This window comes from Porites lutea, chromosome 8 (genome assembly GCF_958299795.1).
Source record: "Porites lutea chromosome 8, jaPorLute2.1, whole genome shotgun sequence".
NCBI lineage: Eukaryota > Metazoa > Cnidaria > Anthozoa > Scleractinia > Poritidae > Porites > Porites lutea.
The window spans coordinates 33,242,543-33,264,199 of record NC_133208.1 but is presented as its reverse complement, the minus strand read 5'-3'; the positions used below and the strand labels follow the sequence as shown (position 1 = coordinate 33,264,199).

At 38.0% G+C, this 21,657-nt stretch overlaps 3 protein-coding genes across 3 annotated transcripts; 2 read left to right on the top strand and 1 right to left on the bottom strand.

Moving 5' to 3' along the window:
- Positions 1–258: 258 nt before the first annotated feature.
- On the bottom strand, positions 259–2,717 carry LOC140946240 (ubiquinol-cytochrome c reductase complex assembly factor 2-like). The gene is made up of 4 exons (XM_073395334.1): positions 2,558–2,717; positions 2,188–2,253; positions 1,649–1,727; positions 259–571 (listed from the first exon to the last, which is right to left on the bottom strand). The coding sequence occupies exons 1-4, from the start codon at positions 2,708–2,710 to the stop codon at positions 495–497; spliced, it is 375 nt and encodes a 124-aa protein (XP_073251435.1). The 5' UTR covers positions 2,711–2,717; the 3' UTR covers positions 259–494.
- A 114-nt stretch (positions 2,718–2,831) lies between these two features.
- On the top strand, positions 2,832–14,409 carry LOC140946011 (myotubularin-related protein 9-like). Its single transcript, XM_073395076.1, has 14 exons — positions 2,832–3,048; positions 4,730–4,889; positions 5,402–5,553; positions 6,174–6,302; positions 6,624–6,780; positions 7,397–7,501; positions 8,051–8,176; positions 8,868–8,970; positions 9,492–9,630; positions 10,399–10,483; positions 11,114–11,183; positions 11,277–11,376; positions 11,694–11,821; positions 13,309–14,409. Exons 1-14 carry the CDS (start codon positions 2,902–2,904, stop codon positions 13,394–13,396), a joined length of 1,689 nt encoding a protein of 562 aa, XP_073251177.1. The 5' UTR covers positions 2,832–2,901; the 3' UTR covers positions 13,397–14,409.
- An 811-nt stretch (positions 14,410–15,220) lies between these two features.
- LOC140946009 (uncharacterized) lies at positions 15,221–20,941 on the top strand. Its single transcript, XM_073395075.1, has 6 exons — positions 15,221–15,314; positions 16,137–16,302; positions 17,824–18,087; positions 18,721–19,034; positions 19,554–19,853; positions 20,696–20,941. The coding sequence occupies exons 1-6, from the start codon at positions 15,283–15,285 to the stop codon at positions 20,907–20,909; spliced, it is 1,290 nt and encodes a 429-aa protein (XP_073251176.1). The 5' UTR covers positions 15,221–15,282; the 3' UTR covers positions 20,910–20,941.
- The last annotated feature ends 716 nt before the right edge of the window (positions 20,942–21,657 follow it).

Genomic DNA, 21,657 nt, shown 5'->3' with positions numbered 1-21,657 from the left:
CTAATATTTTGCATCTGGATCAGAAGGCCGCGAAGTGTACGACCTGTAAACTGGTTTGTGGTAAGTTTTAGCCCTTTATAGCACGACAGTGACCAGAAAACCACTCGACTAGCTTCAAAACGCGTTTTTCGGCAAAATCTCCAGGAGTGAATGGGTTAAGCATAATGCCTTTGCTGCATTTAAATTGGGTGATAAGTGGTATTATTTTGTTCCTTTTTGTCTTGCTAATAAGTAGATTGCCAGTAATTCTTTTGTTCGACTAGAGTTAAAGGACATTAAACAACTAGATTGACAGGCTTTCACACATAATACAATAGTTCGGTTCCTGAATTGTCCAATGTGTTGAAGTGTGCATTTTCTTGGTAATGGTACTGTATCTCATCTAGATTTAAATAAATATTTACAATCAGCCTCCAAAAGGTTCAAGACTTGAGCTATCTGTTGGATAAAGCAGCATCTGCTTATAGATAAAATGTTTCTATGCAGACAACATGTTATTTATCATAGTAAACACTCCTCTTTCGTATCAGCTTTTCCCACCAAGTCCGTTCTGTTGATCTTTTCTGCATATCTGAGATGGAAAAATTTATGAAGACAAATAGGTCAGTCTTGAGCGACTAGTCCTCTTTCATTGTTTGAGCAACTATAAAAAAATAATGTACTAACCTTAGTAATAACTAAGCCCTGGGCAGGGGGTACTCTAGATTTCAAGTGATGGGGATGATTGAAGGATTTTCTTGGGTTTGAAATTTTCAATTCTGGGATTTTTTGGGAGCGAAAATTTGCCAAAGTTTTTTTGGGTGTTTAATTTAAGAAGGGATTTTTTGGGGGAAGATTTGTGGTAGAGCCCCTCTCGGGCCCCATAGTTCTGCAAAAAAAGTAAAGTCAAACTAGGGCCTGGGAATTAAGCAAGGGATTTTTGGGGGTTAATATTTGGTCCAGGTTTTATGTGGGTTTTGTTGGAAGCCCCAAGGATTGTTTTGGGTTTTTATTTTTGCTCCCATATTTTGATCATTCCCGTCACTTGAAATCCCCAGTAACCCATGGGTACTAAGTACATTATTTGTGGTTCACGATTGTCCAGTTACTGAAGGGTACTCCTCTATGGAACTATTGTTGACAATAACTGACATTTTGATTGCACAGTTACTGTATCATCAAAGTAAGAGGGATTAGTTTTATTGGAATTTTGCTATTCAATTCATGTTATTTACTTGATTGGAAAATCTGTTAGTTGATTGTCTGGTTTAAATAAAGTAAGAACTTATAAGTGGGTATACATCTTTTTCACCGTCAAGCCAGCACTTCTAAAACCAACATGTTAAAGTGAGAGTCCAAAAAACCCTGAAGACTTTGATTTGATTCTGACAGGTCAATTGTGTACTGAACAACCACAATAAAGTACATAGAACACAAGCAAACCTCAAAGCCACAAACCAATTTCCTTTGCTGTTTGTGGTTTAATTTTGTCCCTCTTGATTGGCTATTTCCTTGCTCACAGCAACAATCCATAAAATAAATACTATTTCTGTATTATCTCTGACGTTCACAAATTTTGAATTGTTGAGTCCAAGGCATCCACAGGACACCAAGGTGCCCGCTTACAATTGTAGCTAACTACCTGCTGAGCATAAAAAATGGTGCTTACCAGTTGATAAATAAAATTTTGCACCTTCCTTGACAGTCGGGAGGTCACCAGTGAAGGCTGTTTCAGCTTTGCGAGGATACTGTAGAGTTTAATAATAAGAAAACTGTTGCAGATAATGAAATAAAAATTGATTTTCAAATGTAAGGGCAGTGTAGTGTTGTATCAGTTTGCGTCATGGAAATTAACTTAACTAGTATGCCCTGTGAGAATTGATTGTACATGTCATATATGAATATTTATTTAAGGAGTGGAAATATTCAGTAAAGGTTGTTAGTTGTAAGTTTAAAAACGGTCTACATTGGGACTTTACAGGCAGGTTAATTTTTTTTCTTTTAAGTCATGAATTTGTTGAACATGGATATCCAGCTTGGTAAAAAAAAAGAACATGGGTCTAACTTGACGGGTAATGTCATGGGGAAGGGTGTGTGTGGTGGGCGGGGGGAGGAAGGGTGTGTGTGGTGGGCGGGGGGGGGGGTGAAAAGGGAGTTTAACTCAACAGGGCACAACTACCTTACATCTAAATAAAAGTATTAACATACCTTAGTTCTGTAGTAGTTTGAGCTTATCTTGATGAGGCTGTCAAGCATCTTCTCTGCCTCTTTTGACTGAAGGAAATATGATCAGGTTTCTTAAATGATTGTCTCACATGTAGATAACCAATGTTTGTACCACCATGTACATGTATGTGCAACAGCTCATGTTATAGCATTTACAATCTTAATATCTCTTTTTCCTCTGCTATAACACCAAATTACGTCTTCAGTCTGAAAACACATTTCTATGAAAGGATAATAAAACTTTCGGCAAATCTTTTAAGCCTTGAAATAGCTGTACTTGTCTTCCACTCAACGACGTCGATATTTGGTAACGTTACATAAGAACTAAGAATCAGGTTCCCCTAATACTCACTTCTATTTGGGATTTCTTGATGCGTGGAACAAGGTTGCCTTTAAGATGCTCTCCAAGATCTCTTCCTAAGCGGTTTTGGTCGACAGGCCATTGCTCACAAACTTGTAAAAACCTCTTGTAAAGTTTCGGTGCAAGAGCCTTTCTAGTCGCCATATTGGATTTTTATATGAACGAATCCGCTGACCGCTGATACTTCGGCTGGCTGGTAAGCCAGGTTACTCAGCAGTGTTTGCAAGGTACCTGTTTGCAAGTGAGTTGGAGAACAAGGAAAATGAGAAAAATGTAGATCTTGGCTTTTTCTGCAGTCCTCTTTGGTTTCTATTGGTGCAAACTTTGTCATAGTTATGGAGTTTGTGGAGTATATCAAATCACCAAAAATCGACAAGGTTTCTCTACGGAGCAGAGGGCAGGCGTACCTGGAAGGAACGCTGTGTGTCACCGGTCATCACTTGATCTTTTCTTCCAGAACGGACCACAAGGATGAGCTCATTGTAAGTAGTGTAATTATATTCATTGTTTTGTGTAATTTCTTTTTTATATCTTAATGTTGACAACGTAATTACAGACAGCCCTTATACGCCCGTTCGGTCTGCCTACTCATTGGAAATGGATGACGTGTAAATATTAATTCGTTAGTTGTGTAAACAAAACAATGTACTATGCCCTGGTGGCTTTCAGGGTAGTGGGGTTGACTAGTCTGTCAACCCTTCAATAGACCAGTTTCAATATGTTAAAGTTTTCGTTTGGCTTTGATACTAGGGGTAATAAAACAAAAGAAATGAATCTTTAAAAAATAATTTTAAATAATTGAAAATTAAAGCTATTTCTTTTCTTTATTCCCTCAAACCTTAGAGTCAGATATGAATTTTAATATATTATTTGAAATAAAATTGGTTCATCAGGACAACTAAACATGACCTAAACAGGTCCCAGTTTTCTACTAAGAAGTAAACTGCCCCAGAAGTAGAACTAACAAAAACAGTGTGCACACAGGGACCTGTTGCCCACTTTTGTGCCTGAGTACATTGGTCCTGACCTTGTACTTCCAAGGGCACCAGCACTGTGCCCAAATTCTGGGATGGATATTTTAAAAAATTGTGTATTTACATTAGAGCCCAGTGAGTATCATACTCGGGCATCAAGTGCGAATACTGCCTTAGTAAACATGATTAGTTAACAATAATTGTTGAATAATTATTATTCCATGAGCACGCATTGGAAATGAATTGGCTATAATCATCTCATATCCAACATGTCCAAGTGCGAGTGGAATAATTGTTTTATTAAAAACACTAACAGGCAGCACTATTACACTGTTACTTTTATTAATTTGTAAAGAGGAACCGAAAAGCACAAAGGCCTTCCGTTTTTCACGTGTCACACATTTGTGTTCATGTGCTGTTCTAGCTGAAAGACTAAAAAAACTAAATTCATAGATCAGGATTCTTGCCAGTTTACTGTGCCCGACAACTAAAACTACTGCTGATAAAATACTGCTGTTTAGAATTTTACCGCCAAAGTTGTTGTGAATTTAAATGATGATGCATTACAAAAGTTAAACTGCAGAAGAAAAAGATTCCGTCGATTGCCATGTACAACACTTGTGAAAAGCGTGACATTTGTTTGAAGTCACCACGCCGGTTTTGCTGAATGAGAACAGATGCTACGGGTAACTTTATAGGTGTGGTGGATAGCTTAGTGGCCTTTGGTTGCATCTGTTAGCTAGAGTCAGATCTTTTCAGCCAAACAAGTTGCATAATTATGTATTTTGCTGATTTCGGCGAGTGGCTTTGTGATCGTGAAGAAATGTACACGTTCTTGTTAGTTGAGATAATTTCATGCCATGCTTTTTAATTTTGTGGCTGTCTATGTTTTCCAAGGGTTGCATTCTATAGCAGGTTTTAAAAATATCTTATATCTATGCCACAAATGACTTCCTTCAGTGTTTGTATCCACCGCGAGAAAAAACATACAAACTGAAAAAGTCTTTTGCTGGCGCAAGGATGCTTTCATTTACCATATATGGTCACAGCATGGTTATGAGCTGATAATCCTGCTCCGTTGGGTGAATCAGAATGCAGGAAATGCAGTAACGACCGTCCAGTGTATAATAATACTTATTATCATGCCATTTAAAAGAAAAGTTGTCTTACTAAAGTATGTTATTCACAGCTCTTGCACTCAGCAGTGGAACATGTTGAGAAGAAAGCAAGAGGTCAGGAAGGGATACTCACACTTTTTTGTAAGAACTTTGACTTGGTGAAACTAAAGTTCAACAGCATTGAAGAAGCACTGAATGTAGCATCATCGGTTGAAGTTCTGTCAACCATTGGTAAGAAAAAAAGCCATTATTATTATTATAATAATAACTTACATTTTTATCCATTCAAAATATTTCTCCATTTCTGATTGGCTAAAATCATATATATAATTTATCATAACCACGTTCTGTCTACTAAATTTGCACTTGAAAATTTCTACAATATGTGAAAAATGATGTCAATTGTGCAGGAAAATTACCAGATTATTGAACAGTTGACTGAGAAGTATGTTTTAGCTTGCTTTTAAACTAGGAATTATTTTGAATGAATAATGAAACAATTATTGAATTCGGTTTTCGTGTCATCTGAAAAATTATGGAGATTTTGGAGGATGTTATCCGCCGAGGCCTAGTCGGCCTCATGTCCTTCATTCTTCAGATGATAGTCAGCCTTATTCAATAATGTTATTGCTAAATATTACATTCTAGTTCTTTTTTTCACATTATCCTTAGTCAGCATGTTTAATGTAGTTTTTGTTTGTATGTTTCTTTTATCAAAGTGATTTCTTTTTTTTTTTACTTAGGAAACACAAACTTGAGGTATCCTTTCTTCTATCGTCATCTGAAACCTCTTGAAGAAGATGGGTGGGACTTGTTTAGTTTAGAAATGGAATTCTCTCATTTGTGCTCTTTAACTCAACAATGGAGAATAAGCCATGCCAATAGTAATTATGAGGTACATTTCTAATAATATTATTGCAACAGACTGAGTGTTTTCATATCAACATTATCATTTTCATCACCATCATCGTCATCACCATCATCATCCTAATCGTCATTGTTCTATTGATTCTATTAATCATCATCATCATCATGTAATCATCATTATCATTGTTCTATTGATTATTGTTCAGCTACAATTGTGACTCCAGAATATGTGACTGAGGTTCAGCTTTGTGTCCCATGACCATGTGATTTCTTACATTACATTTGTAGATCGTATACAATAAGGAAGGCATGGTTGAAATTTTCAAAAACTCATACTGGTTCTGCTAGGAAAAGCTTTTTGTATTATAACTACAACTTGCATTATCCTTGAATGTCTTTCAAGCCAAATAATGCCTGGTCTTAATTTTGTTACTAACTTAGTTAGTTAACAGCTAGCTATAGTTTGCTTCTATTTTATTTTATAATGAATGTAATATTAGCTGAAGGAAATATTTTTTTAATGTTAGGTTACCTGTCCACTTACTAATAATAGCAATTATTGCTGCAAAGAAAAGGGTAAAAACTATAGCCTCACCCTCTCCACCATTATATTTCTAAGAGTGAAGTTTTTTTCTTTTTTGTGTTTAGCTATGTTCCAGCTATCCAGCTAGTGTTATAGTACCAGTTAAAATTTCTGATGATACATTAAAAGCATCAGCACAGTTCAGACAATTTGGCAGGTTTCCTATTTTAAGCTACTATCACAAGAAAAATGGGGTAAGAATTAATATTTTAATAATAATTGTAATTAATGCAATATCATCCTTTACAATCAAAAACTATTGAGAGTGATTTTTAGAATAATAGTTACAGATTAAAATCATTCTTGATAGTCTCTTATTAAGGACACTTGCATGTAGCTGTATTCCTTTGCTGCTTGTGTTGAAGTATGTTGGACTGTCTGCTGAACAAGAAATATTTCTATTGAATGTATTACTGATATACCATCATATCCTATTTCTTTCCAAGTAATACTGGTATTTTATAGGTGAAAACTTGAATGTTTTTTTTTGTAAAAGGTCTGTTAAAATGTTGCAGGTTGCTATGATGCGATGTGCCCAGCCATTAACAACCATGGCATCTAAAAGAAGTCGTGAAGATGAAAAATTAGTTAATGCCACTCTTGGAAGTGATTCTAAAGGGATAATTATTGATACAAGATCACAAACAGCTGCTATGAACAGTAGAACAAAAGGTAAATGAAAAAAAGTCATGCATTCCGTGATCAGCTTGCTCACCTCATCCTTATGCAATTCTTGCAAATTTTGTAAACAAGAGAGAGAGTAGTGAAAACCGCAATGAATGCAAAAATTTGTCAAACTTGCAAAGAATTGAAAATTATATTTTGCAGCTGCATGCAAACCTACAGGTACATTTTTGTAAGTGCTCATCCTGCTGTCACATGTTTGACTCACTTTCATATTTCAACCTTATCCAATTGAAGTGATTTAAAGGTCTCATATCATGTTGCTTAACATAGGTGAGAACAAAGATAACAATGATTTCCACCTTATTCTTTCTTTGTGCAAGCCTTTAATAAATCCATCGCTGGCTTTCATTCAGTTTTCATTGTTATAAAAACAAGTTTGAAATGTGGATGCTAAAATGTTGTGAAATGTCAGTTTATATGAAATTCATGTTAACCCATATAAAGTCAATATATACTGCATATTAATTAATGTTATTTTATTCCATGTAAAGTTAACACTAACTCCATTAAATATGGTTCCATGTGTAGATAATCAGTATTTGTGTGGTGTTTTTGTATGACATCAATTTGAACTAGTCTTATTTACTTTCAATCTATGTAGGTGGAGGTGTTGAACCAGAATCACATTATCCTCAGTGGAAAAGAGAATATCAAAATATTGAACGATATACAGCACTTAATGATAGTATTGCAAAACTAGCAGAAGGTACATGTATAACATACAGTATATCTTTTTTACAACGATTTTGCAAAGGCTTATGCCGTTGCATGAATTTATTGCTTACAAAAAAAAATATTATCCTGCATGCTGTGTGAAGATAAAAATCAATAGTAACCAAATTATAAACAAAAAATCCTTTCAGGGTGCAAAGAAAATCGTTTTTGCAGCTTGCCATTCGGGCAAGCTGAAGGTAGAATTTACTAGCCCAGACGTCATTTTAACTAGCCCCAAAACCTTTTTGACGAGCAAAAATGATTTCACAGTTCTTCTGCTATTCCAGTTCCTCAAAAAACATCGCTTGCCCATTGGGCAAACAGAATTCACTAGCCCAATAGCAAAATCTACAAGCCCCAGGCTATCGGACACTACTTTCTTTTGCCCGTTGCCTTTACATTCCCCTTGAAGAAATAAGTATGCGTGCAAGCCCCCAATTTTTAACGGTCATATGTTTTGTGACTGTGGATATTTGATAACTTCCTAAAGTTAGTGACATTGCTCTTATTTACATCAATTTTATTCTTTTTGTCTATACAGCAAGTCTAGATCCCAAGCTAAGCATGACCTCATGGCTGTCTAAACTGGAGTCAAGTTCATGGCTTGATTATGTTCAAAGCATTTTATCCACAGCTTGTCATGTTGCTAAATGTTTGGACAAAAATGGTAACAGTGCATTTTACAGTATGATAATTTTACAACCAAGAGAAAGTATTTTACAGTGTATAGTATAATATTTGTGAAGGGGACTGCACAGCTGTACTTCATTAGGTCATAAAAAAACTTATGTTTGATTTTCTTTCTTCAGTTAGCAAATGACAAAAAAGAAAATTTTCAACTATAATAAACAGAAAAAAGATTTTTATGTTAGCACCAAGATTGCCAATGTGGGAAGTTATTGTATTTGTTTCTTGCATTAACACCTAGCAGATATTTTGCACTAATGCTTTATTTAACAATTATTCCTCGAGCCGGAATGGGCTCTGAGTCAATGGCCGATGTGGCTGAAGGCCGAATGGGCTATCGACTCAGAGGCCATGAGGGCGAGAGGAATAAAATTAATGTTTTAGTAAAATCCAACTAGTTGGTCAAAAATATCGAGAATAAAAAACTTTTAGCTAGTTAAAGCTAGACTTTAATCCGTTTTTGCCGCCAAAAGCCGCCTAGTAGGCTATAACATATAGCCTAGTAGTAGCTCAACCATTCAGAACGCAGCATTGATAATAGACCACCAGTTGGATTTTACTAATATGGAATAGTCGCCCTCACTTAATGAGTAAAATTAATATTATTGTACATGAGGTCTTTTAATGGTTATTATCTTTGGAAGGTTGTAAATTTATATTATCTGTGTTAGGAACAACTGTCTTAGTTCATGGTGATGCTGGTACAGATGCCACTTTACAAGTCACATCTTTAGTGCAGATTTTGTTAGATCCTGTTTGCAGGACAATTAAAGGGTAAGAATTATCTCTCAGATTTTAACTATATTGTGCATTTTTGTTTGGTGTACAGTAGATACCTGTCTAAATTCTTCTCTCGTAAAGTGCACTGTTTATTGCTAAGCCTGACTCGAGCCCAGTCAACTCTCAGTCAAAGAAAAATGAGGGAGGTCTCTCCCTTTTGTTTTCCTTCTTCCCATCACCTCTTGCACTCCCTTCAGTCACTGTTCTCGCGTTCCGTCTTCCGCGTGCGATCCAAATGGGGACAAGTCAGGTTTCACTTTTAATCAAAACTCTGCAGCCAGATCAGTCAACTCCTAAATTAGTATGCCCCAAGGAGATGGTTTTTCAGCAAAAACTCTTGGAAAAAGCTTATTTCATTGTCAAAATGATTGGTCCGGTAATTGTCTGGCCGGCCAGTTCTGACTTTTGGAAAGCACTTCATCCTACTACAGCGCATGCTACTTGCTGCCTAGTTGTGGGCTCCAAGCACTTCGTTTCTCAGGGAAACTCTAATATTATTCATTCATTATTGACAGATTTGAGGGTCTAATTGATAGAGAATGGTTACGTGGTGGCCATCCGTTTACTGAGCGCTGTATTAAAGTAGGTGTATCTCCAGTTCGCTACAAAGGCCAGGGTGCAGTGTTCCTTCTGTTCCTAGACTGTGTGTGGCAGGTTAGTGTTGAGAACAAAAACCATGAAACAATACCAAGCAGATTTTTCCCTGAACAGGAAACAAAGGCGTCTTTTGATTTCCCAGGGGTTCTCAATAGATTTTTAAGTAGGAGGTGATCACTGATAAAGTAGGAGGCTCTTCAGCAAAGCCAGAGGTGTCAAAACAAAGCAAAGAAAAGCGACCTAAACACAAAGTAAGCGGCTATAAATCCCAAAGTAAGCGGCGATCAATCGCCGGGTGCCGCCTTCTATTGAGAACCCTGTTTCCGTCATCTGAGTTTGGTACACGAAGTTTTGACCGCCTTTTCTGAGTCGCCACTAAAGGCCTCTTTTTGGAAACGATCCAGTAAGAGCGAAGTCTTTCTACAAAAATAATCTTTAGTTATTACGCAAATAAAACTCCCTTAAGTAATACGTGTTGCACTTAGCCTCTTTTTGAAAGTGAAGGTTTTGAAAATTCGGCATATTTGCAGCCGTAAAGAAAATTAAAACCTGACGTTATGAGTGCTTTTCTTCCGTCTCAGCGAAGACAAAGGACTTTGATGAAGGCTTGGTGCCCAAAACGTCAATTTGTGATAATCTCTGTGATGGCAATTTTTTTCTTCAGTTAAGTTGATAAAGCCAGTGATTTGTGTATTCCATACGTGTATACATGTAGCAAGCTCAGTACTGGTAAAAGGTTACAGTCGCGTCAATATCAAATACATATCCCTCAAGGCACACTGGGCAGTGGCTTCGTCATTTAATGTTTTTCATTTTTGTCAACAGATATACCAACAGTTCCCATGCTCATTTGAGTTTAATGATCGTTTTCTCATAACTTTGTTCGAGCATGCGTACTCTTCCCAATTCGGTAAGATATCTGTGGACTTTCCTGCTTATGTAGTATTCGTAGAATTTTTGTGTTTAGAAACAGCTGTTTTCGTCTGTGGCCTTGCACCCCTAACATGGAACTGAGGATTCTTTTCTTAGAAAGTCTACATGAAATCCGGCATTTTCTTCGTACACTAAAACGTTATACTGAAAGTTTTTTTAAGTGCCAGCCGTCCCGTCCAGGGAGGGCTCCGCAGTATTCCCAGTGCCGGTTGTTCAAAACTTGGATATCGCTATACACCGGATAAATCACTATCAATTGGATAGCGCATGCAATTGGTTTCCCTAATACTTATCCATTGGATAGTGATTTATCCGGCGGATAGCGCCATCCACCTTTTAAAAACTGGGGCCTGGAATGTACATTCTAAAGGCCGATTTACACGGTACAATTTTTTCGCGTGCGATGTGTTTATGATAGACCTACAACCCAAATCGTACCCAGTAAATCAAAGTTGCGATAGTCGCAAGTCTGTTGCAAGTAAGATTTGCACGATACAACCCGTGTCGTATAGGATTATCGTAAGAACATAGCTTGCGAAGAAGTTGTGCCGTGTAATCAATGCTTAAACATTGCACAGTTGGTCATTTCTATTTTTCTCCTTTTCAGGCACCTTTCTTTGTAATAACGAATGCGAGCGTGTAGCAGCTAAACTTAAAACAATGACAGTGTCTCTGTGGTGAGGCTTGTGCAATTTTATTTTTAAATACTACTGAATGTAGCTAATGTTTTCTTTTCTATTAATGAAGTTTTTACAAATCTCACTTTTCAGGTCATATCTAAATCAAGCAGATATCCTTAAACCGCTGTTAAATCCAATGTATGAACCAAACAGCTCTGTTCTCTGGCCTTCTGTGGCATCGCAAAGTCTTGTAAGTTCATAAAGAACCTCGCTTCTACTTGCCATGTGGCTGAAGATGATTTTTGAGGAAAAAGTTTGGAAATTACCGGCGCCTATTTACGAATTTCCCACAGGTCGCTATTTGAAATTTTTGTGACTTCATTTGTGGTGGTGTGAAGAATTTGATCTTTAACAACCGCTACCCCAAACTTTCGTCGTCGAATTTTAAAAAGGATGACGCACATTTTGTGACATTTCTAAAATAAGGAAACGGACGGTTTTTATTATTTCATGGATGCGTTAAATGGCTGTACATAACATTCTGATGTTGTTACCTTGTCCTTGTAGGTATTGTGGCCAAGCTTGTTTCTTAAATGGAAAGAATCTAACAAGAATGAGGATATTTTATGGGAAGAAGTGCGCAGAATACAGGAAATAAATACGGATTTAAAAAGTAAAGCTATATCTCTTAGAAGGTAAAGGAAGACATCTCAGTCCTATAGGGTGCAAGGAAAGCAGTTTCAAATAAGTACAGTTGAAGCTCTTGTAGGTTTCCCTAACTGGAGTTGATCCCGGGCTCCGATCTTTATAGCGGGAATTCACATAAGTGGTCATTAGCAGCATACGCGAGGGGAGGCACGTTTAGAAGATCTTTTACCGGGGCCCCTTAAGGGAATGTGAAAAACACGGTTTGTACTGGGGCGCAATCAGGGGCACCCTACCAAAATTACCTCCTAAATACGTTGAAAACACTTTTTAGGCTATCCAGAATAGTTTTGAATCTCTAGAAATGCATTCTAAGGGAGGCAAAAAAACTTGGTTTCTGTTCGGTCATTGTAAGGGAATTTAAGTCTTTTCGAAATTACAAGCAGGGGCACCCAACGGGAAATTTTGAGAAAAAGACCTAAAAACAACAACAAAGCATTAATAAAGCTTTCGAAGCCATTTTAAGCATTTTGGGAGATGGCTGGGAAAAATTATCTGTTCCTCACTCTCAGTAAGACTTGTGGAAGAGTTTCCAGCCAGCAAGATGTACCTACAACCTGCAACCTGACTTACGGGAAAGATTCTCAGCAGACGTTTGTCCAGACATTAATGGCCAGTTTGGGTGTGGTCATAGGGCAATATTCAGACCTTCAGTGGGGGAGGGGAGCATTGCGGTTGGACAATGGGTGTGTGGGGGGGGGGGGGGGGAGGTTTCTGTCAAATAACACATAGCAGCTATTCTAGACGTCAAATACCCTCAGATACCCCGAATATTCTTTTTCCCAGGAACAGTTTCCTTCCAAGGACATTTCATTACTTCCACATCTCCCAACCAGCAAAAAATTGCCAGAAGAACAGATATTTTGAGTAACAGATCCATTGGGTGTCCCTGTACAAGGGCTTCAGTATTATTTTCTCGAAGAGTTTAGTCACAATTTATCGTTTTACGAATGTGAGAATTTTTCTGGAATGGTATGGAACGGTCAATAGAAAAGTTTAGGCAATATCTGCTCCTCCGGACACAAATTTTACAGAAAACAGTCGTCGGGTGGCCCTGCTCAATCCGGATTTTGTCTACGGAGATGACTGTGCGTATGAGGTGTCCGTTATGAAAGAAAGGTTTAATTTCCAAAGAAACTGCAGTGTTTTGTCGGTGGGGGAGTGGGAAGATTGAAGCCGTTCTTCTGAGCGAGTCTCGCGAATCTCTGATGAAGGGCAAGCGCTCGAAAGTTAGCCTGTGAAACTGGCGGTTAGTTTAACGATGAGCGGCGAAGCCAAAAAAAATACGTTTCCTCCGGCGGCCAATCTAAGTTATTTTCTCAACTCAACACCAGCCAAATCTTTGTCCGTTATGTAAGCTTTACCTGTAGTTAGTTTTTCTTTTTTTTCCGAGAAGATTGGAAGTCAAGTGTTGATTTCCTTGCCTGGGGAAAACGTCACTATCCTTATAAAATCTTATGTTATTTTGTTCTCTCAGGGAATACGCCGAACTACAAGCCAAAGTATTTGAAGAAAGACGAAAATGGCAAGAAGAACAAGACCAGAGAGAAAAACAACGAACTTGAAACTGAAGTTGTGTCAAGATTATTTCACTTTGTTTATAGGAATTATTTCTTCTTTGCCGGCAGTAGTCATTACAGATTCTGCGTTAGTTAAGTGCGGCGGTTACCATTTTTATAACAGTGGGGTAGAAAACAGTCTCTTTACTTAAGCGAGAGTTTATGTCAGAGCGGAGAGCGGATACAGCTAGGATCTAACCTCTACGTATTGATCGTAGTAGTGTCGCATGTTATCTTCTACGCAGCCGTTATTTCGGTAGTCAGGAGTATTATGTGGCAACCCAAATATCACACAGCTTGGGAAAAGACGTAGTATGAGTAGTACAATGGATCTTATTTTTGATATGGCTATAATCATACCGGCGCTATTTTAAGGTGTTAGAAAATATAAAATTGCATTTTAAAGATAGTTACTTTAGCGTCGAAACGAACTTAGCATGTACCAAATCAATTGCAAACTGAGTGAGAACATAAGACCACGTTTTCTGTAGATATTTTTCTATACGACAAGTACAGACTGAAATTTACTATGCAATGTGTGATTTTCAACTGCGATCTCAAAAATATGCTCGCTGAGTAAATGGATCCCACTGAACAAACAAAACTCTGTCTCTTTATATTCCGGGGTTTCACCGCCATGCCAAAAGAAAAGACTACTATTTGAGAAATCAGCTGTGCTCATGTAAGTTAACTTGAACAAAAAATAAAATTAATTTCGAGACACACGCAAATCGTTATTGCTGATAACGCACGTTGTTTAACTGAGCGCGAAGCGGGAGACCCAGACTGGCGCAAAGCGCGAGACTGGAGGAGGGGAGGGGGCCGGGTTGTTGTGCTTTATTTACAAGGGATAGTTTATTTTTTCTGTTCGTCTTGCTCTCCGCTGCGCCTAGCTTAACAACGTACGGTTCAATCAGCTTTCGTAGAAGAAGAAAAATATATTTATGTAGGAATAATTTTATGGATAATAAAGTTATTGCGATAGATAACAGATCAAACAATAAAATAACTGATATCATGGAGACTTTTGTTCTTGGGCCATCGATGGTAGTTTAATTAAAACACAAACAGCGGTGATAAACATTGTGAGCTTTCGCATTTTTATGTAAACTTGACGTTTCGTTTGCAAGTCAACATACATTTTCAAAAGTGATCTTAAATGACCGTTACAGATGATGACGAAACTATTTATACAGAAAATTTACGAGGTGTCAAAAGGTGGCCGGAATTGAGATTAAGAATTCAAAATTCTTGACAGAAGCGAATACAAAAGGCAACAGCTAATAAAGCTGGCTTAAGGTCTTGTATAGACCATGTTTCTTTTATCTTACAATGATAATCTGACATGAAACAGTTTCATCTTTGTTATTATTTATTTATTTATTTATTTATTTATTTATTTGTTTACTATTTGAGTGACTCGTGACAAGAGCGTTGCTGTTTTGAAATTGTTTGTTTGTCTTTGGCCTTAAGTTGTGGACACTTGAATCCAGAGCTTTCGCATTTGTTTTCTGGCGAAAAAATATCACCACCACGGTAGGAACTACTGTACAGTAGAGACCTGCTTAAGTTAACAACCTTTCCCCTTAATTTTCATTTGCACTATTCAGCATGTTCAAAATGGCTGCAAGACCAGCTCGTCTTGGATCAGGGATGATATCTAGCGAGTTTTCAGTTGAAGTTTTCCCATATACTCTCGAACACTGCTAACATTGCACCATTGCTCAGGGATGGATATTGCGTGACCGATAGATTGCCGAGAAGTACGAAATAGGAATAGGGCGAGAGAGGCAATGCTGGTCACGCAATGGTAATGGAAAGTAGGGAAGATTGGGAAAGATGACAAATCATATAAAGACTTGAGAAGGCTCTCTCTTTCCATTAGTAACCCTATGATAATGGCCTCTGTGACATTAACAAACCGGTAAGTGTACAGTTTCCTCGAGGCCTTAACAAAACTGTGAAAGGTTGGCATTTATGTTCGCAAAGTTACTTGCTTTGACTGCCTCGGTGATTTCCAGCTTTCCAGCATGAACAAAGAATCCAAAGAATCGTCAATTTTTAGAATGTGTGAATCAAGAGTTACGGTAAATAGTACAAGTAAAATGGTAGGATTTAGTTCTGCAAGTGCAAATTTTCTAGAGAGAGTGATTAGCATATGAATGTATTCAGATATATCTTCTACTACGTATCAACGGTATCATCATGAATTTGATAATTATTAAAGCTAAAAAATTCATGTGCCAAGACTGAAATGAAGAATCAGAGTCATACAAAGCATTTTAAATAATCAGTGAATAAGATAATTTATTTTACTGTCTTAAAATTTGCTGCACATGAGGATTTCAACCTTCTTCAACCCACGTGAAACATTTGGAGTCATTTGTCTCCCCTGTCATCAACTCACCTCATCTCTAATCAGTGAACAAATCTGCCTTTTGCTTATTGATAAAATAGTTGCGGCAGGGGCGGGGGAGGGCTAAAGCCAACTTCTTAGTTTTGTTAGTTTTACCACTCCCCTCCACCCCATGCCCCCGTGTCTCAGGATATCCCCACTTGTCCACCCAAATGATCCCAGAAATGGCACCCAAAGCTTGTACCCATCCTTCCTAGAGGTTCTGAAGTGGGAAATTTGGATGAGCACCCCCCCACCCCCCACACCAACCATAAATGAATAGCCCAGTGAACCTAGTGTTGGATGATTTAACCATACTATAGTTATAATTATTTCTGTCAATAATTGCAGGGAATTAAAGAACAAGGCTACTGGTATTGATATCCGTGTACCGCAGCATGAACATATTTCTGGCCCACTCGGTGGAAATGTCTTGTACCACGTGATTGTTGTGACACGGTTGTTCTACTTCAAAACTCCAGGCAAACACAAGGAGTCTGATGTTGTCCAGTTCATGGTAAGTAGACAGTGTATAGACTGTTTATCTTTGAAATTAAAAGTGGCTGATTAGTATTTCTCAACTTCCAGGCAAGCTGTTAACTAGTTCTAAAGCCAAGTTTCCAAAAACTGGGTGTCTGGCAGCCAATAAGAAATCAAGATTCCCACTTGACTTAGAACTTTGCATTGTTTTGGGAAGTTAATTTTACTAACATTAGGGTTCAATTCTCCAGACCTGTAAAAAGTCTGGAAAATAGAGATATACTGGAAAAACAGTAAAAAGTCTTTTTTTCAAAGCTACAACAAGTGCTACATAAGTGAATATTTTTTCATTTTGGTCAAAACCTTTTTTCAATCTTGCCTACACCTTTACAGTCCATTAGGAAAAAAGCTTTGTTCGTCAGTGTTTTTTTTTTAAAATCTCTTTATCACCTATTTGATAACCTCGAGTCTGGAAAAAGAAATTGTTGTTTTCAAAAAAAGTCTTGAATTTTGGATCCAAAAATCTATATGAACCATGTAATATGATTACAGTCAAACCACCAGTAACTGACTATCTAATGTCTTTCTGAGAAAATTTTGATGTTTTAGGTATAGGTCAGGTTCCATATGCATGGGGTTGCTGTCACCTGACTTCAACTTAAAATAAACAATTATAGATTTTATTTTATTTTATTTTTATTTTATTATTTTGCCACACACAATGAATTACAAGCAGAATAAAAACGATAATAAATAGGTTAATTAACATTAAATTTAAAATTTGTACATTACTTGGGAGGAGTGACTGTGGCGGGGAAATCTCCGAGAAGCCGAGCTTATGAGGAATAGACATTTCCCCCTACCAGTGTTCTCCCTAAATTTTAGCTCAGAAGGTAAGGGGCCATTCATGGTCAGTAAGGCAAAAAATATGCACCAGTGGCACAGTTTCCTTGGCGGGGGGGGGGGGGGGGGTTGGGGTTCGGGGGGAGTAGTGGAGTGATGGACATGGCCCTGCCCTCACTGGGAAATTTAGAAGCTAAGTTCTCTGAAATGTCCTTCCCCCAGTTTAAGACCTATTTTACACAAATGGGCCATTGTTATCCTTAGACAACAATTTAGAACGTTTGAATTCCAATAATTTTACTCTGTCTTCAATGTTCTCTTTCCAAAATGCATGGCCCATAAAAAGGAAAGCTGTGTATACTTTAGTACTTTTCCATATATATATTTGTTCATTTTCCTTTTGATAAATCGGAATGGATCACAACTTCCTTTTTTAAGATCTACTTTTTTTTGTTAATTTTAGCAAACCTTCAAGCGGTTGCAGGTGGTAAGAAGTGTTGCTTCAGGCGATAAATTTTACCTGTTACCGTCTGATAAGGAGAACACTGCCTATGGGCAATTTAAATACTAGGTGGCTTTTTAAGAAATAAAGAAAAAAGTCGTTTATTTAAGTATATAAGTGTGTTTACAGGAAAATATAGATATAAGGTGTTTAGGTATTTAGGTTGCATTGTAAAGATATTATTAACCAACTGTCTATTATTGTTTATTCCAGATTCCACAAAAATATGAGGTTTTTGAAGACCTTTGTGCTAAACTCTCACAGAAGTTTCCCAGTGTTGTATTTTCTTCTCCACCAAAGAAGACATTTTTAGTCAGTGATTCAGTAATCTCAGATCGTCGCCGGTATATGGAGGATGTGCTTCAACAGATAGCCAGGACTCCAAAACTAGCTTGTAGCTCTTTGGTATTGGAATTTCTTGGAGCAAAAAGAGGGCATAAGGATGTAAACCGACTTGAAATAACCCAGACAAAGAAAGTAATGAATAGCAAACAAATTATAACTGTAAAAGTGTCTGTACACAGGCTACCCATTATCATTAACTTTAAGCCAGAAGACCCAGAACTTGAAAGAAAGTATCAAGACAAGGGGTTAGTGATAGCATCCAATACAGCTTTTTAGTGGAGCAAATCATATGCAAGTGGAGCCCCATAGCTAAGACAATTTGGTTGTCTATCCATCCCATAAATTTTGGTAGTCTCATGACCCTCTGTCCAGCCATCCCGCATCCTTCCATACCACAGGGCACCCAATGTGAAATCTCCTACTTTCTAGCTTTTTGTGGGAGCCTGTAACCTGATATTGCACATTTATGTTGTGGTCATTTGATAGCTGCAAAACAGAGTATCCACTGGCCAGTATCACATGACCCTATTGCAGGCTCAGGTATTGGCCTATCAAGGTTACATGTTTTTGGAAGTTATCTGCTGACAAGTCACCAGTTTTCAACTACATGTAATAACAGGCTTAATGCCGAGTGGATTTCTTTGCAGTGGTTACAATGGTTACATGGTTGTTTGAAGCAAATTAATTGTAAATAATTTTATGTACAGGAATTTTGCCTTAAGCCGTTTGGCTAAATCTCTATATTATTATTGAAATTGTGCTTAGGATCCAAAGGCAGAGGAGGAAGAATCTTCAGAACAGAAACCTGTTAAAGAAGAGGAAGTGGAAGATGTAGACTTGTTTGCCAAAACAGATGAAACAGATGTAGCCCAAAACAATGGCAATGAAGAGGATGAAGAGGAAGACTTATTTGCAATAGCTAAGGGCTCGTCTGAGGCACAAATGACTGGTTTCTCAATCTTCGACAACAATGACAAGGAAGACTTGGATGATGAAGATATCAACAAACTATTTATTCCTGCAGGTGCTGATGAAAACAAGATCAGCCTTGAAATAGAAGACAATTCGCAGCTTCTCAAGTGAGTTTTAACTAAGTTTGGTGAGTAGGTGTGTTTTTGGAAAATAACGTTTGATCATATTAATATTTTGTGACAAAAGGGTCAAACCAGAGAACTTTTTCTGTTTTTCATAACTTAACGTAACGTAGCGTAACAAAATGACGTAACGTAACGAAATCTAATGTAACATATCACAACATAACCCAACGTCACCGGACGAAACGTGACTTGATGCAACGTAGTTGATGTATTTACCTCAATATAATTTATTATCACGCTAAGGAGCATTTTGCATGCTCGTTTAAAAAGCGGCGGTCCGTAAAGCAGGGTTTGACTTTACCTTTAGTTTTTAATGGAAAGTAAATTCAATGAACACTCTCCTAGACTGAGCCATTGTTTCGGTCTTCTCTCGACGCCCTCTACCACGCAGAGTTGAGTCTTAGCTGTGCTGAGAAGTTGAGTATAGGAGAGTCTCAGCGAGGAGTATAATTTCATAGTCTAAGTAAAAGCTCTCCTTACTATATATGTATTTGTTTACAGCATCGAGGATGACTTGGACAAGCTACTGACTACAAAAAGCAAGCCTGCAAAGCCAGCTAAACCGGCTAAACCAGAAAAACCCGTAGCAAAACCACGACTTAAGCCGAAACCAGATCTGAAGCCAAAGCCGACTCCTAAACCCAGGTTTGCGGAGGCGGGAGCTGGCGAGGAGGAACTGTTTGGTGGAGGAGTTCCTACTGCTAAGCCAAGAAAGCCGGAGAAACCGCCAGTTCCGAAGAAAAAAGCGACGGGTGGAGATGAAGATCTGTTTGTGCAAGCAAGAAAGCAGTCTTTCAATAGGTTTGTTTCGATGATTTTTTTTCTGTGGCGGGCCAGCTGTATTGGCAATGTTCTTTACTCCTAAGAGCGGAAACAGACCATTTTTGAAAAATATCCAAATTTTAGTTGATACAATTCCGCAATACTAATAGCACCATCTGAAAGAACTGTCGGAGGTTTCATTTGAATGGTCGCACCACAAGATTTCATTCACCAACTCAAAAGTTAGAACCACCGTACGTATCAGTTAAACAATACCACTCTAACGAAGAACTGCTTAGTACTTAGCCTTCATGCATTGGAATGGTCGCACCTCAGTTATGATTTCGCAGTTCGCAGACTTAATTGTTAGAACTACATGCCTTATGTGAAAAGGCCTTCTGCTTGCGGGTCTTGAAAGACCAACAAGCAGAAAATTGCTCATAAATCCCGTCAAAATCCAGGCAAGATCGACTGATGCCAACTTCAGGGCGACAAATCGCCACGAAATATCGCCGCTAGTTTACACGGACGCATAGACTTCAGCAGTCGTCCCACTTTAGCCTGCGTGGCAGGTACCGTTTAGTTTTTTTTGTTAGTTTTTATAGACCGCGCGATGAGAACACCCACCACCCCCCTCCCCGCCCACTCTCTCGCGCGCGCACGGGTGCGCACGTGTCCTCGAAATTTCTCCCTTCGGCCCCAAAATAAAAACCCCGCATGCTTCGGAGTAGCCTGCGAACGCAGCCGCGTGGAGAGAAGCGACGACCGAAAATACGTTGCTTGCAGGCCAGCTACGTAGGCTATCCCACTTTAAAATCGCCTGTTGAGCATAAACGATATCTTCATACTGATATTTTTCATGTTATTTGGTAATGCTGTAGAACACCATCACGTGAGGACGAAACACTGGACGACATATTTAACCTTCCCACAAAATCAGCTTTTACAACGACAGAGGAGGATGAGGACTTGTTTAAGGCAACAACATCAGTCAGTGAAGTGGCGGTACAAGACATGAGTGCAGACGATATAGCGAGTTATATTCAACAGAACATGCCGCAATCAGATGCAAAGCTTGATTTATTTAGTAACTAAGTGAGGTAAACATTAAAAGTGAATGATTATCATGAAAAGAAGAAACGAACTCAAAGCAAGAGAATTACACCTGTGCGAAGCTCGGCAAAGTGGATCAACTTCTTTGATTGCTTTCCAAATATTTTTCAAAAACATGTACATGCTAGCTTGCATATGGCTAGGGATAAGGCAAGCGAAGCCTGTTCAGTCTATGTTCAGTAGAGAAAGAGTTGATCCCCTTTTCGTCTCTTCCCGCTGGCTTCATTTCGCCCTACCCCTCAAAAGAGGATTAACGTGGATTAATTCTATTATTATTAACTCTTTAATTCTTAACTAAACATTGTAGTGTACCTTTTAACTTGGAAAAGTGAAGTAGCTAAATGAATCAGTCTGCCCACCAAGCTATTAAAGTAAACTAAGCCAGGCGAGTAGTAACAAAAGTTTGCTGAATATTTCTGCGCGCTGTAACTTGTTCCCTTTCCGTTAAATGCTGGTACGTCTCTCACCTTTATGATTTTGAGGTGTGTATCGCGAAAATCATCATTTATATATAATGATGGTAGAGGAAATAATTGTGCGAGTTATCTCAATCGTAAAGAGAGCTTAATAGGTCGAGCTAAAGATCAAAATAATGTTTTTAGAAATGACAAATAATGTGAAAGAACTCTTGCGGATTTTAGCAGAATTTTTAAATATGTTTGGTTTCAATAAGTGGTAATTTTAAAAAGTAAATACCAAGAGCAAACTATTAATAATATTAACAAATTAA

Excerpts from the sequence above, each read along its gene's own strand:
- LOC140946240 (XM_073395334.1), bottom strand. The coding sequence starts at position 2,710 with ATGGCGACTAGAAAGGCTCTTGCACCGAAACTTTACAAGAGGTTTTTA. Across the intron at positions 1,728-2,187 it reads CAAACTACTACAGAACTAAG|TATCCTCGCAAAGCTGAAAC; the intron begins GTATGTTAATAC and ends TAAACTCTACAG. Across the intron at positions 572-1,648 it reads AAAATTTTATTTATCAACTG|ATATGCAGAAAAGATCAACA; the intron begins GTAAGCACCATT and ends TTTCCATCTCAG.
- LOC140946011 (XM_073395076.1), top strand. The coding sequence starts at position 2,902 with ATGGAGTTTGTGGAGTATATCAAATCACCAAAAATCGACAAGGTTTCT. Across the intron at positions 8,177-8,867 it reads TAAATGTTTGGACAAAAATG|GAACAACTGTCTTAGTTCAT; the intron begins GTAACAGTGCAT and ends TATCTGTGTTAG. Across the intron at positions 10,484-11,113 it reads TGCGTACTCTTCCCAATTCG|GCACCTTTCTTTGTAATAAC; the intron begins GTAAGATATCTG and ends TCTCCTTTTCAG.
- LOC140946009 (XM_073395075.1), top strand. The coding sequence starts at position 15,283 with ATGATAATGGCCTCTGTGACATTAACAAACCG. Across the intron at positions 15,315-16,136 it reads TCTGTGACATTAACAAACCG|GGAATTAAAGAACAAGGCTA; the intron begins GTAAGTGTACAG and ends CAATAATTGCAG. Across the intron at positions 19,035-19,553 it reads GACAATTCGCAGCTTCTCAA|CATCGAGGATGACTTGGACA; the intron begins GTGAGTTTTAAC and ends ATTTGTTTACAG.